The sequence below is a fragment of the Lithobates pipiens genome, unplaced genomic scaffold (genome assembly GCF_037356315.1).
Source record: "Lithobates pipiens isolate NorthernLeopardFrog02 unplaced genomic scaffold, aLitPip1_a1.2 Scaffold_8, whole genome shotgun sequence".
Taxonomy (NCBI): domain Eukaryota; kingdom Metazoa; phylum Chordata; class Amphibia; order Anura; family Ranidae; genus Lithobates; species Lithobates pipiens.
Window position 1 is genome coordinate 66,130,211 of NW_027507903.1, and position 14,323 is coordinate 66,144,533.

At 40.0% G+C, this 14,323-nt stretch overlaps 1 protein-coding gene across 1 annotated transcript in view; it reads left to right on the top strand.

Annotated features, from left to right (window-relative positions):
• The window catches only part of FBN1 (fibrillin 1), a 353,319-nt gene that overhangs the window by 151,082 nt on the left and 187,914 nt on the right, over positions 1-14,323 (top strand). The window contains exons 6-7 of the mRNA XM_077471569.1: positions 3,785-3,982; positions 9,381-9,506. Coding sequence (XP_077327695.1) covers positions 3,785-3,982; positions 9,381-9,506 — 324 coding nt within the window. The remainder of the gene's footprint in view (positions 1-3,784; positions 3,983-9,380; positions 9,507-14,323) is intronic.

Below are 14,323 nucleotides of genomic sequence, written 5' to 3' on the forward strand. Positions count from 1 at the left end.
TCAGACCAGGCAACATTTTTCCAATCTTCTATTGTCCAAATTTGGTGAGCCTGTGCGAAAATTGTAGCCTCAGTTACCTGTTCTTAGTTGACAGGAGTGGCACCTGTTGTGGTGTTCTGCTGTTGTAGCCCATATGCTTCAAGGTTCGATGTGTTGTGAGTTCAGAGATGGTATTCTGCATACCTTGGTTATAACGAGTGATTACTAGAGCTACTCTTGCCTTTCTATCATCTCAAACCAGTCTGCCTTTTTCCTCTGACCTCTAAAATCAACAAAGCTTTTTCGTCAGTACAAGTGCCGCTCACTGGATATTTTCTCTTTTTCGGACCATTCTCTGTAAATCCTAGAGATGGTTGTGCGTGTAAATCCCAGTAGATCCGCAGTTTTTGAAATACTCAGACCAGCCCACCTGGCACCAACAGCCATGCCACGTCTAACCACTTTAGCCCCAGAAAGATTTACCCCCTTCCTAATTGGGCATTTTTTGCGATACGGCACTGCGTTATATTTTAACTGACAATTGCACAATTGTGCAATGCTGTATCCAAACTAAATTTATGTTCTTTTTTCACCTCTGGCATTTAAAATTTTTGCACTATAAACAAAAAAGACTGTCAATTTTGAAAAAAAAAATATTTTGTTTACTCTTTGCCATAATACATATCCAAAAGATGTAAAAAAACAAAAACTAATTTCTTCATCAGTTCATCAGTTTAGGCCAATATGTATTCGTCTACATATTTTTGGTAAAAAAAAATCGCAATAAACGCATATTTATTGGTTTGCGCAAAAGTTATAGCATCTACAAAATAGGGGATAGATTTATGGTGTTTCTAAGAGCCCTTTAACACCTGGACGGGCGTCGGCGGTAAAGTGGCACTATTTTTAACGCATCTTTACTGTTGTTTATGTGGCGCTATTCGGCCGCTAGCGGGCAGTTTTAACCCCTGCTAGTGGCTGAAAAAGGGTTAAATCCACCTGCAAAGCACAGCTGCAGTTTGGCAGCGCTGCCCCATTGTTTTCAATGGGCAGTAGCGCTTTATTTAACATGCCCTAGTCAATCCCTTGAAGGGGGTGCCCAGATGGTGGGTGGGGAGGTAATAAATATTTGGTTGGCCTTTCTAGAGTGTTCTTTCCTCACCAGGGAAGGTTCCAGTTATCCTGGGGATGGTGTCCCTGGGAGATAGCTTGTGAGACAAGAAATTTCAATATGGGCATCAGCGGGTACAGGGCATCGAGTATATTACTAAAAGATTATGTGTGCTGGAGGGCACTGTCCTGAAGTCCTGGTCTAGAGAAAGATCTTTTGTCTCCCTCTCCAAGGAACTACCTGTGGATGCTGGGACATTGTGAGTGAAGACCTTGCTGTGGACTTTGGGTGTGCAGGTGCTAGAAGGGAACTAAGTACCAGAGGATGCTATATCGACTGGGACTGCTCTTAGAGTCCTAAATATACTGGCCATCCCCTGCTGCCACCAGGAAAGGCTGCTTAGAGAAGACCAGTATGAAGCTGTTCTGCTGTTATTTCTGCTATCATTTGGAGTTTCCTAGTCCCTGAACCCCTCTACTGTTATTCAGCAATAAAAACTGATAAGACATCCCCTAGACTGAGCATGTATTGTTGGTGTGCATGGAACTGGGTCTGTGGCAGGCAGCCTCTGTACTTGCAAGGAAGAGCTGGGTACATTCTTAGCAGCACCTTTCGGGAGTGAGCCTTACAAACATCTTTGTTCTGCCAATCGCAGTAGATAGTTTTCCCACCAGGCCAATCAACTCTAAACTAAGTCTAAATCGATCAGATAGGTTATGCCTGCTCAGTTGTTTGCCAATTTGATCATTTTGATCGACTCACACATTGATCGGATAATAAAATCTAAGCGTGTATGGCCACCTTTGGAGGAGGGAAATATGTGTTTATTAATGCAATTGTCAGTTACAGGGAGGCAGTGCTGCATCCTGGTCATTAATGGGGGAAATTTCCCGGTCCTTAACCTCCCTGGCGGTATGATTATTTCAGATTTTAGGTGCTGAAAGCGGTACAATTATTTTGCATGGAAATTTGGCGATTTATATTGTAGGTCTGTAATTCTTAGAAATAATTCACTTAAATCCATCCAAACAAGAGTCTAATAGACATGCCGGGTATGATCAAATTTGAAATATGAAATCATAAATTATAATATAATATATATAAATAAATATATATATATATATATATATATATATATATATATATATATATATATATATATATATATATATATATATATACACATACACACAGGCATACCCCACTTTTGAGTACACAATGGGGTTTATTTACTAAAGCTGGAAAGTGTGAAATCAGGCTCACTTCTGCATAGAAACCAATGAGCTTCTAGGTTTTATTACGCAGACGTGAGCCTAAGTTTGCACTTTCCAGCTTTAGTAAATAAACCGCATTGGGTACTTAAAAGTGGGGTATGCCTGTATATATATATATATATATATATATATATATATATATATATATTATAATAAATAAATCTAAATAATTATAACAAATAATAATATAATAATAATAATAATAAAAATTATTCAATGATGTAATCAAATCAAAAACACTGAAATATGCTGAGTTGCAGAATTGTCGCTGTCATTACTTTTAGTGTTTGATGACAAATTTCCCCATGAATTACTATCGCTTAATTCTGCGAGTGATTCTAATTTATTATCGCTGTTTTCTAGCTGGTCTATATCCACTTTTGATGTAAACTGAAATTATTTGGTTGCTATGGACAATCTCCAGTTTCCTGGCATAAAGAACAGTATTTATAATATAAAACTGCATGCAGGACACTGGACAAACCACTAGGGACAAAGGGGATGTGTAATTATTTGATACAGTAATGTAATCTGTAGTATTACAGTATACTGTATCTATACTGTGTTTTTTACTTTTGGAATTTGGCGCCGAACTCCGTCCCCGTGCGTTGCAACGCTAGCAGGGAACAGAGCTCTGCTCTGTGACAGATTGAGCAAGACACGGCGGCTGGATGATCACAGCGGGCAGACATCGCTGGATCCAGGGGACAAGGTAAGTAACCCTCTACATCCTGTGATGGGATCCCGAGGCTTGGGAATACCACTTATGGTAATGAAATCTAACCCCGAGCCAGACTCGGGAATACCGCCAAGGAGGCTACGTATTTAATGGAACAATGGAGCATTAGCTTCATCAGGGAATGAGAAAAGCGAAAAAAAATGTACAAAAATAGCAAACAAAAAAAGAGAATACAATAAATACAAAACATTATTTTGTATTTAATTTATTCTCTTTTTTTGTTTTGTTTTTTGCTTTTCTGATTCGTATATTACCTGATGAAGCTAATTAATGCAAAACATGTCGGGTTAATATATAAAAGAGTAATCTCTGTTAAAGCTGAATATTCACCTGTGACCACCTCCATCACCAATTGTTAATTATCAGTGAACCAAGTGGCTCTGTCTACGTTTTAACTATATTCTCATTAAAATTGTTATATCAATTTTATCATATTGGTTATCATTATTATTTGTCAGCACCGTAAAAATCCCGTTTTTCTCCTCTTCCTTTTCATTGGTATAATGTGTTTTGTTTCCTTTTTTGATTGTGGTCTGGACATTGAATTGGAAACTTCAATGAAGCAAATGCATGTTTAGTGCTGTGAAGCATGCGGGTGCAATATAAAATGTCATAAATTCCTAATAAATGAGTTTGCTGGAGACAATTTTTTCTTATGCATCTTTATTCTTTGGTTTGCAGATTACAGGACTGGACCTTGTTTCTCCGCTATCAGTAACCAGATGTGCCAAGGACAGCTGAGTGGCATCGTTTGCACAAAGACACTATGCTGTGCTACAGTGGGAAGAGCATGGGGCCACCCTTGTGAGATGTGCCCGGCCCAGCCACATCCTTGCCGACGCGGCTTTATTCCAAACATTCGAACAGGAGCGTGTCAAGGTATGCAGTCTACATGGAGCTGCTGCAACTGATGATGTATTGATGTTGAATAAGTTTCGAGCAGTTTGGACAGGCTGCCTTGTTTCATACCCCGGCATTTGCACAGAGAATGGAAAATCATTGTCAGATACATTACCGCATGACTGTATGCGAGAATTATGAAGAAAGGGGGGGGGGGACATTAGCAAGTGAGGTCAAGACAAGCCAAAGCCTTAATGAATTTCACACTGACAAGTCCTTCCATGTATCAGAAAATAGGATAGTTTAACATGGCTGACACTTGTTTTGCTTAAAACAAAGCAAGAACCCCATGCAGCATAACGCAGGCGCTGCCTTTTCATTGGTCAGCTGATAGATTGCTTTAAACTGACACGCGGTGTGAAAACGTTACTTAACCACCTATGTCTGCAATACATGCTTAATTCTGCTGGAGCGAGCAGCTGATTGAAATCATTGCCTTTGCCCAGATGTTACTCACTTCTTTCTGAGCATGCCTCCTGATAGAGAACTCTGACACAGTTTTTGGCTTTTGCTCTCCTTCCAGCTGTATAAATTCTTTTATTGTCTGGATGTCTGGCAGGAAGCAGCAGAAAGTTAACAGAGGCAGCCATATACTAAACTGTTGAGTAATCTAACTTTCCAGTACTGCGGGGGATTGGGGGGGGATTTTGTAAAGGTTTGTGCAATTTTTTTTGTGGGCGCATATAAAAAAAACAATAAATGTATCAGTCAACTAAACGGGGGAAGAATTCAACCTGAGATTACTTAATTTTCACTTCTCTTTTTTGTTCCTTTTTTCAGGGTGAAATTGATTAGTTCTTTTAGGGTGAGCTTAAAGTCATAGCTCACAGCTGTCCCTGATTTTGAGGGACTGTCCCTGATTTGGAGAAATGTCCCTCTGTCCCTCTTTCCCCCTCATTTGTCCAAAATTTTCATCTGATCTATATAGTTGTATATAAAATGCACTTTTTATCTTTCAAAAAGTGTTTCCCAGTGTTAAGCCTTTCATCCAAATTCGAAATAGCTGCATTTGTACATTTTAAAAGCCGATATAAAGGAATAGCAGTGGTAAAAAGAAGCCCTTGTGGATTTAATTAACCTTTTTTGGGGGTTAATTCTCCTTTAAGAGGGCGTGGCAAGAGGCATGTCCTATGCCTAAATACGTTTGCTAATAGGTGTCCTTAACCACTTTCAGACCGGACCATTTTGCTGGCTTAAGACCAGACCACTTTTTGCGATTCGGCACTGCGTCGCTTTAACTGACAATTGCGCGGTCATGCGACGTGGCTCCCAAACAAAATTGACGTCCTTTTTTTCCCACAAATAGAGCTTTCTTTTGGTGGTATTTGATCACCCTTGTGATTTTTATTTTTTGCGCTATAAACAAAAAAAGAGCGACAATTAAAAAAAAAAAAACATAATTTTTTACTTTTTGCTATAATAAATATCCCCCAAAAATATATATATAAAAAAAAATGTTTTTCCTCAGTTTAGGCCGATACGTATTCTTCTACATGTTTTTGGTAAAAAAAATTTGCAATAAGCGATTATTGATTGGTTTGCGCAAAATTTATAGTGTTTACAAAATAGGGGATAGTTTTATGGCATTTTTATTAATATTTTTTTTTTTACTAGTAATGGCGGTTATCAGCGATTTTTATTGTGACTGCGACATTATGGCCGACACATCGGACATTTTTTACACATTTTTGGGACCATTGTCATTTATACAGCAATCAGTGCTATACAAATGCACTGATTCCTGTGTAAATGACACTGGCAGTGAAGGGGTTAACCAGGGGGTGGCAGCGTAGGGGTTAAGTGTGTCCTAGGGGCGTGTTACTAACTGTGCGGGGCTGAGCTGTGTGTTAGTGAACACTGATCTCTCCTCCAATCACAGGGAGCTGTTTACATCGGCATCTCCCTGTTCAGCCTCCCTGTGAGATGATCGCAGGTATCCCCGCGGTGATCGAGTCCGCGGGACCCGCGACCGGACTCACGGGGATCCCGACCGTCACGCGCCGCAGGCGGCGCACACACGATGGCAGGGCGGCAATTTCAAATGGACGTACCTGTATACCAATTTGCCTGCCCGTGCCATTCTGCCGACGTACATCGTCGTTCGCCGGTCGGGAATCGGTTAAGGTGGTGTGGCAGGAGGTGTGTCCTATGCCTAAATATGTTCGCTAATAGGTGTCCCTCATTCCCATCTCAAAATGTTGGGAGGTATGTTAAAGCGTATTTCCACTTTTGCAGTCAAAGTTGAGAAAACGCAGCTATAAGTTTATGATTTCCCATTAACATAGCAGCTCTAAAAAAAAAAAAAAGTCTTACCATTTAGATGTCTTTCAGGAGAAAATGTAATGGCTGACTGTAAGCATTTCTCAACAAATTCAGAGTAAATAGTTAGTCAGGCTGAAAAAAGACACAAGTCCATCAAGGTCAACCAATAAAAAAGAAAAAAATATATATGATACAATCCCATATATATAATCCTATATTCACAGTTGATCCAAAGGAAGGTGAAAAACCCCAACAGAGCATGATCCAATATGCTCCAGCTGGGGAAAAAATTCCTTCCTGATCCCCCAAGAAGCAATCAGATATACTTTACCTATATATGTTAGTACCCAGTTATATTATGTACATTTAAGAAACAATACAGGCCTTTTTTAAAGCAATCTACTGAGCTGGACAGAACCAGCTCTTGAGGAAGACTATTCCATATTTTCACAGCTCTTACTGTGAAGAGGCCTTTCTGTATTTGGAGATTAAATCTCTTTTCCTCTAGATGTAAAGAGTGCCCCCTTGTCCTCTTTGATGACCTAAAGTAATTAACTCACCACCAAGTTGACTATATGGACCACCTATGTATTTATACATATTGATCATATCCCGCCTTAATCTCTTCTCAGGAGAGAATAAATTCAGTTCCTCTAATCTTTTCTTAAGCCGCGTACACACGGGCGGACTATCCGTCCAACTAAGTCCTTCAGACAATCCGACAGACAGTCCGTCCTACTTTCGAATGAACGGACTTGACCACACGCGATGAACAGACAGTCCGCCGAAAGCTTGCACGATGACGTGTACAGCACGTACGACGGGACTAGAAATACGACGTCCAATACACTGCAATGCAACCTTCGGCCGTGTAAATCCTTTCTGAGCATGCGCCATACTTAGTCCGTCCAACTTGCCTACTCACGAGCGGACTGTCCGCTGAAACCAAGTTTGGACGGACAATATTACGGAAATTCCGAAAGACTTAGTCCGCCAGACTGTCCGCTGAAAAAGTCCGCTGAAGCCCACACACGAGCGGATTGTCCGCTGAAACACGTTTCAGCGGACCAAGTCCGTCAGACAGTCCGCCCGTGTGTACGCGGCCTTACACTCTAATCTGTCCTCATACAATTCAATGTGAGCCTGTCCCAGTAGAGAGGCTAGGGACCGGCTGAGCTTACTCTCAGCATACAATGGAGAAGCCCAGCTTCTAAATCTTTAACCCTTTTTTAGGACAGACCTAGGTTCTAACTGATAATGAGATCTACCAGCACAGTAAAGACAGGGTTAACTATAGCGAATTCAGCTCCCAACCCCCTTATATACAAAGAGAATTAAGTAGGATTTCCATAAAAGAACATCTAAAGGTAAGCTGAAATTTTTTCAAGAGGAAGTAAGCCCTGTTGAGTTTTACTTTTTTCCCCTGCAAAGTAAAAGCATAACGGGCTAGCATGCATCGCATACTAGCCCATTATGCTGCACTTACCTGTAAACGAAGCCTGCGATGTCCCCGTCGGTGATCTTTCATCTTCACCCCTCTTATTTACGGGGTCCGGGGACTCTGGCTCTATGACTGGCCAGAATCGCGTGATGTCACTCCCGCACGCAGAGGCAGGAGCTGACGGTTGCGGCACAGGCCCTTTTTTCAGTGCGCATGCGCCGATGAGGTCAGTGCAAGCGTATATGGTAAATATCTCCTAAATCAGTGGTCATCAACCCTGTCCTCAGGGCCCACTAACAGGCCAGGTTTTCAGGATAACTGAAATACATCACATGTGATATCATTTGCTGCACGGTGATTGCAGTATTCTAGTCTGCATCTCCCCAAGGTAATACATAAAACCTGGTCTGTTAGTGGGCTCTGAGGACAGGGCTGATGAGTACTGCACTAAATAATGGAATAAGCATGATAAAAAAAAAAAAAAGATTTGATATAAAAATAAAAATAAATCTCGTAAATCGTGCAGGTTTAGGAGAGGTTTCCAGTACCTACAGGTAAGTCTTATTATAGGCTTACCTGTAGGTAAACGTGGTGTGTAATGGTTTACAATCACTTTAAATATTCTTTTAAAGTTATGCTACTGTATGTGAATAGAACACGCAACAAATATAAAGTAGGTGTTATCCATATTTGCCTGCAAAAGGGGAACGACGCTCTAAATCCTGTACTTGTCTCTAATATAGAAACCCTAGAAATGATGTTCTTTGTAAATGATGGGTTTTACATACCAGCTGAATAAGCAGTGATAGGCAATAACCCATAACAGTCACATTCTTTTTTATTTTAATTGATATAATTTTATTATTTGTTTTTATTCTTATATTATGATATTAGCAGACTAATCAAAATTATGAAAATATGGTCCTCTGATCCACATACAAATCGCTGCCATTTTTAAACTGAAATTCTAGTTCCCTGGCTCCCATGTTATTCCAGTGCATTCAGCCCTGATCCAGAACAAATTCTATATTTATTCTAGGTCAAGGGTCTCCAAACATTCGAAACAAAGGGCCTGTTTATTGTCCTTCAGACTCTAGGAGGGCCAGACTATGGCCAACGGGAGTGGAAATTTTCCTGGCATCTGTGGGAGTAAGCATTTTCACAATTGGTATTGGGGTGGGGGGAAATAGTGCCCAGTCCTTGATATCATAGGGAGGAATAGTACCCCCATTTTTGGTGTCAGTGGGAGAAATAGAGCCCCATTGTTGGTGTCAGGTGGCACAATAGTATCTTGTATCAGTGGAAGGAATAGTGCCCCAAGGGCCGGAAAAAGGCAAGCAAGGGGCCACATCCGGCCCTCGGGCCACAGTTTGGAGACCACTGTTCTAGGTACTTATTGAAGCAAGAGATAGCCAGACAACTAATATTGTTTGCTTGAGATCACAATGTAGCCCACATCTTCCACTTGTGACTAATTTCTTTTAAATCATTCATTAAAATATGCTGTTCCTTGATTGATCTCCTGCATTGAAATTATTTTGGTACAAACTGGTCTTACATAACGTTCATTTTAATGAACTGGTGACAGTCTTTAAGAATAATTAGCTGCAAGGGATCATACTGAGAGATGTTTTCAACATTTGATGTTTTTGTTGTTCTGTTTCCTTGGGGCAGATGTGGATGAATGCCAAGCCATCCCTGGGATGTGTCAAGGAGGAAAATGCATTAATACAGTTGGATCTTTTGAGTGCAAATGCCCAGCTGGACACAGATTTAACGAATTAACACAAAAATGTGAAGGTAAGCGCTCTCCAAACCCATCTGGACAAAATCATTTATACTTTCAATGTGTTTTAGGCATATTTCACAAGGCAGAGCCAAAAGAAGAGATCTTTGGTAACAAATCAAATTGAATTTTTAATCGATTTTAAAGGGCTTGTAAACCCTCATGTTTTTTCACCTTAATGCATCCTATGCATAAAAGTGAAAAAGCACCTGGCAGTCACCAGCCCCCCGTTTTACTTACCTGAGTCCCTTCATTTTCTTCGGCGAGGATGCGCCATCCTTCTCTCCATGGAGTCCCAGCTTTGATTGGATAGATTGATGGCAGCACAGCCATTGGCTCCTGCTGCTGTCAATCAAATCCAATGACCGGGAGGCAGGGCCGATTCATACATTCAGCTTCTATGGACACCGAATGAATTACTCGGGAGCACACCTGAAAGGTAACCCCCTTAGTAGAGCGCTTCTCCCAGGGGGTTATCTCATGCAGGGAGGAGCCGCAAGAGCTGACGAGGGACCCCAGAAGAGGATGTTTGGGGTCACTCTGTGCAAAACGAGCTGCACAGTGAAGGTAAGTATGACATGTTTGTTATTTAAAAAAAAACAAAAAAAAAAACCAAAGCTTTAGTATCGCTTTAATCAATTCACTGAAGATGGAACAATAAAAGATAAGAAGTTATTCTTGTTATAGACCGTGCCATGTATTTAGGCAGAATATATGGACATAAAAAGATCCATTGTTGATAATATTTATTAAATTTGTGTACTGAGGAGCGCCTGACATAAAAGTCTGTTTAAAAATTCTTGAAATTAAAAGTGTATTTAACGTGAAGCACTTTTTGCAACATTTAATGGTTAAGTAAATACAGGGAAACACAATACGGGGGGAAAAAGCCTTTCTCTTCACCAGGGTTTGAGCAGTCAATGTTTAAGTGGATGTAAACCTCAGAAACGAAACATGAACAAAGCATATCCTTCTATAGTTTGTATGTGTCCCAATCCAGGTGTAATTTCTGTCTGCTGCCTCGTCACTTTTGACAAGTTTTCCTGACACCAAGAGATAAAAAGAAAAAGAAATCCCTTATGTGGTGGACTTTTAAGGCACAATCGTGTTTTCAAAAGATTTAGTAAAGTGTTTTAATGTTTTTTCAAAAAGTGTTGATTAGAAAAATGTATATAGAAAGAATATATAAAAACACAAGGAATGTTTGAAACACATCTAAAGCTTATACACCATCCTATATATTTTTTTTCTATGCAGAAGTGAGCCTGATTTTGCGCTTTCCACCTTTAGTAAATAAACACCATTGCGTACTTAAAAGTGGAGTATGCCTGTATATATATATATATATATATATATATATATATATATATATATATATATATATATATATATATGTATGTATACACTAATTTAAAACATAATAGAATCAAAATAAATTGCCATAATATGATCGGTAATGTATATCTATTTTTGGCCCACCCTGGGGTTGAAACATAGTTTCAGTATACCAGGGTGTTTGAAAAGTGTCTTGTCTTTTATTTAGAGATCTTCAAAAAAATTTATAAAACTGCTTCCAGATTAAAACATTTTTCCGATATGATCCAGCCAAAATTATCAGTCTCGGGACATAAATCTGAATATTTTTAAGTGTTTTGTTTTCATCAAATTATCCCTGGAAAGCAGCTTGATGTGTTGTGTTTTACAGATACGCATACACAAAGATCCCATAATCCCAGATTTTTGGACCAGAAATAACTATGAGGGGGTGAAAAAGTTATTGTAATCCTGACATTAAAGAACAATAACATCTTATCAAACACTTTATGTGTCACATTTGTGCTTTTTTAAAGCAGTCTTTAAAATGTAATTAGAATTATGTGTTTCTCTTGGCTGCGGATTACATTTTGGCTAATGTCTTCAGTAATGGTTACTATAAATGTTTAGAACTTATGTAAAAAATGATTTATTTTTAGCTGAATAGGCCATTGTTTTACCTTGTTATAGTATCCACCATTGGCTGCCAGTCCCAAGAAGTCACCAGCTTTCTTGACGTGAATACATTGTAGAAAATGTCATCTCACGTACATTCGAAGAAAACCTGTCCTGAGAAAATACAAGGCTGCGATTACTAGCTGGCCTTCTAAAAATGTTAGTTGCCTGGTGGTTACGCTGATCCAGTGCCTTGCATTTCATATGTGTTGTTGATCCTTGTATGCAATAAGGTCATAGGAGTCTCCTAAGTGGAGTAATTAGTAGGGATAAAGTCTTCTCAAATATTGGGTGAAGTACTATAAGCTGAGTTGAAGTTATATTGGGACGTGGTGTTGGATCATAATTGGACATTTTATATACAATTGATAAGAAGGTGTTTATTGACAATGCTATATGGGCACCTTAAATAAAAAATAGGGATAATTGTAGACATGCATCCACACTCATTCAGGTTGAACTAGATGGACTGGTGTCTTTATTCAACCTTACTAACTATGTAACTATGTAAGGTAGATCTGTATCTATATATTTGTTTTTGGTTTGTGCTTCACTTACCGTATTTTCCGGCGTATTAGACGACCTTTTACACTAAAAGAAAATGGGCAAAAATCGAGGGTTGTCTTATATGCCGGGTATAAAGCAGGGGTCGTTTTATATGCAAGCCGCCCGCTGGATGACATCCCTCTGGATGCTTGCGGTAATACTGGATGCTTGCGGTAAATGTGCAGTAATACTGTATACATACAGTATACACCACTGAGCCAATCCCGGCAAGCGATGTATTCTATTAGTGAATACAAAGCCTGCTCAGATTGGAGTAACCACCTCTGCCAATCCGAGCAGGCCGATTGGCTTTGAGAGTCAGAGGCGCAGGCTGATGATGTTACAGCTCCTGCCAATCTGAGCAGGCTTTGTATTTATTAATAGAATACATCATTCGCCGTGATTGGCTCAGCGCGGTATACTGTATGTATACTGTGAGACAGTGTTAACGAAGCTACTGAACATACGGCATTACCACACATCCAGCAGGCTGACAGACTGGTCAGAAGGGGATCATCTTATACGTGTATAGCACAAATCCAACATTTTAAATGGAAGATTAGGGGGTCTTCTTATATGCCTTATACACCGGCAAATACGGTATTAGTCAAAGGGAACCCAGATAATGTATAATAAAATATTTACATATGCTATAAAAGCAGTAAAAGCACTTTAAGGCTCGGTTCACACCACTGCGGGGGGAGATCCGGATGTGATTCGCACAGCAAATCACATCCGATCTCCGTAGCGATGCGAGTACAGCCATACAGATAGTATGGCTGAATTCGCAGCGCTCCCGCAGCAAACTCGCACGGGACCCTTTTTTGGGACCGCAACAGAATCGGATCGCATGGGGGTTCACACCATGCGATCCGATTCCTGTGCGAGTCGGCAGATCGCACTGCGATATGCCGACGGATCTGGGGGTGTCATTAACATAACATTGACACTCCCAGCCATCCGCATAGGGCAGTGTGAACTGCCGGCGGGAGGTGTGCGATGCGGGTAAACGCCGCGGATTCGCGGCGTTCCCGCATCGCTATAGTGTGAACCCGGCCTAAAAACCCAAATTCACTTCTGTAGCTATATGTATTGTAGAGAAACTAATCCTTACAAATTCAAGTTCACAACAGGGGTAATACATTTTCAGCAATTTCCTGTGGAATTCGAATTCGACCTTAGGGCTGCATTCACACATGGGCATTTTGAATTGCGGGAAGAATAGCTAGGGTTCTGCCCGTGATTTCAAAATGCCTAGATGTGAATGATGAATCGCACAACGCACATTTCAGACACCATTCATTTAAATGGCACCTAAAAATGCAGTGCAGTTCTGCCACGATTGTCATGCAATCACGGCAAACTCCATTACGTGAAGCAAGATGCCGAAAAAAAGCTCCTGAACTATTTTTTGTGACACAGTTGGCCACGATTGAAAAAATTTTTTGGCCCAATTATAAAAAATCATGAGATATCTTTTACCATTTACCACCAAATGTGCTGGTTAATTTTCCTGGACACACTAAGTCAGCAGAGTTTTACCAACACGTGCCAAAGTTGGGTTCAACCATTAAGATTTGTTTTACTTTCATCATGAAGGGATTAAAATGACATTTTGCACCCATTGTACCAATACATACAATAGGTCGAGACACAAAATGTATTGTAATGATAAAGGTTAATTTTTTATGGCACATTATATTTCTTTGTTTTGTTTTTTTCAAGTTGCTTTGTTTGTTCGGAGAATACAGGACATCCCTTATACTACTACACTTCTTATTTATAGAACTGAACTTGTTTTAGAACACTCTATTTTTGCTTCATGTCTGGAAGCATGCATTGACCGAAAATAATGCAAAAATAGGACTTTCGCTGTACATGTAACATGTACCTTTCACATATTCTACATACAGGTTGCCATCAGTCAGTCCAACATGAAAAAAAATCTTGACTAAGGCTGGCTTCACATATAACCAGATTCTTATGCAAAATACAAGCAATGTCTGTGTGGTGTGATTTAAGGCATTCATTTGTATTGCTCAAATCGCACCAAGTCCTCACAAAAAAAAGGCACAGGACATTTTTTTTCCCGCACTGAAATCAGATCGTATGGGTGTTCACACCTATGCGATCCGATTCTGTCAATCTCACTAAGTTTTGCAAACCATTTTGGGTATCGTAAACTTAACATTGACACTCCCTGCGGTTTACATGAACACTTTGCAACATCAGGCTGGGTTCACACTGTTGTGCAGAGTGGCTCACAGCAAGGGTCAAATTTTAGACTGAATTCAGA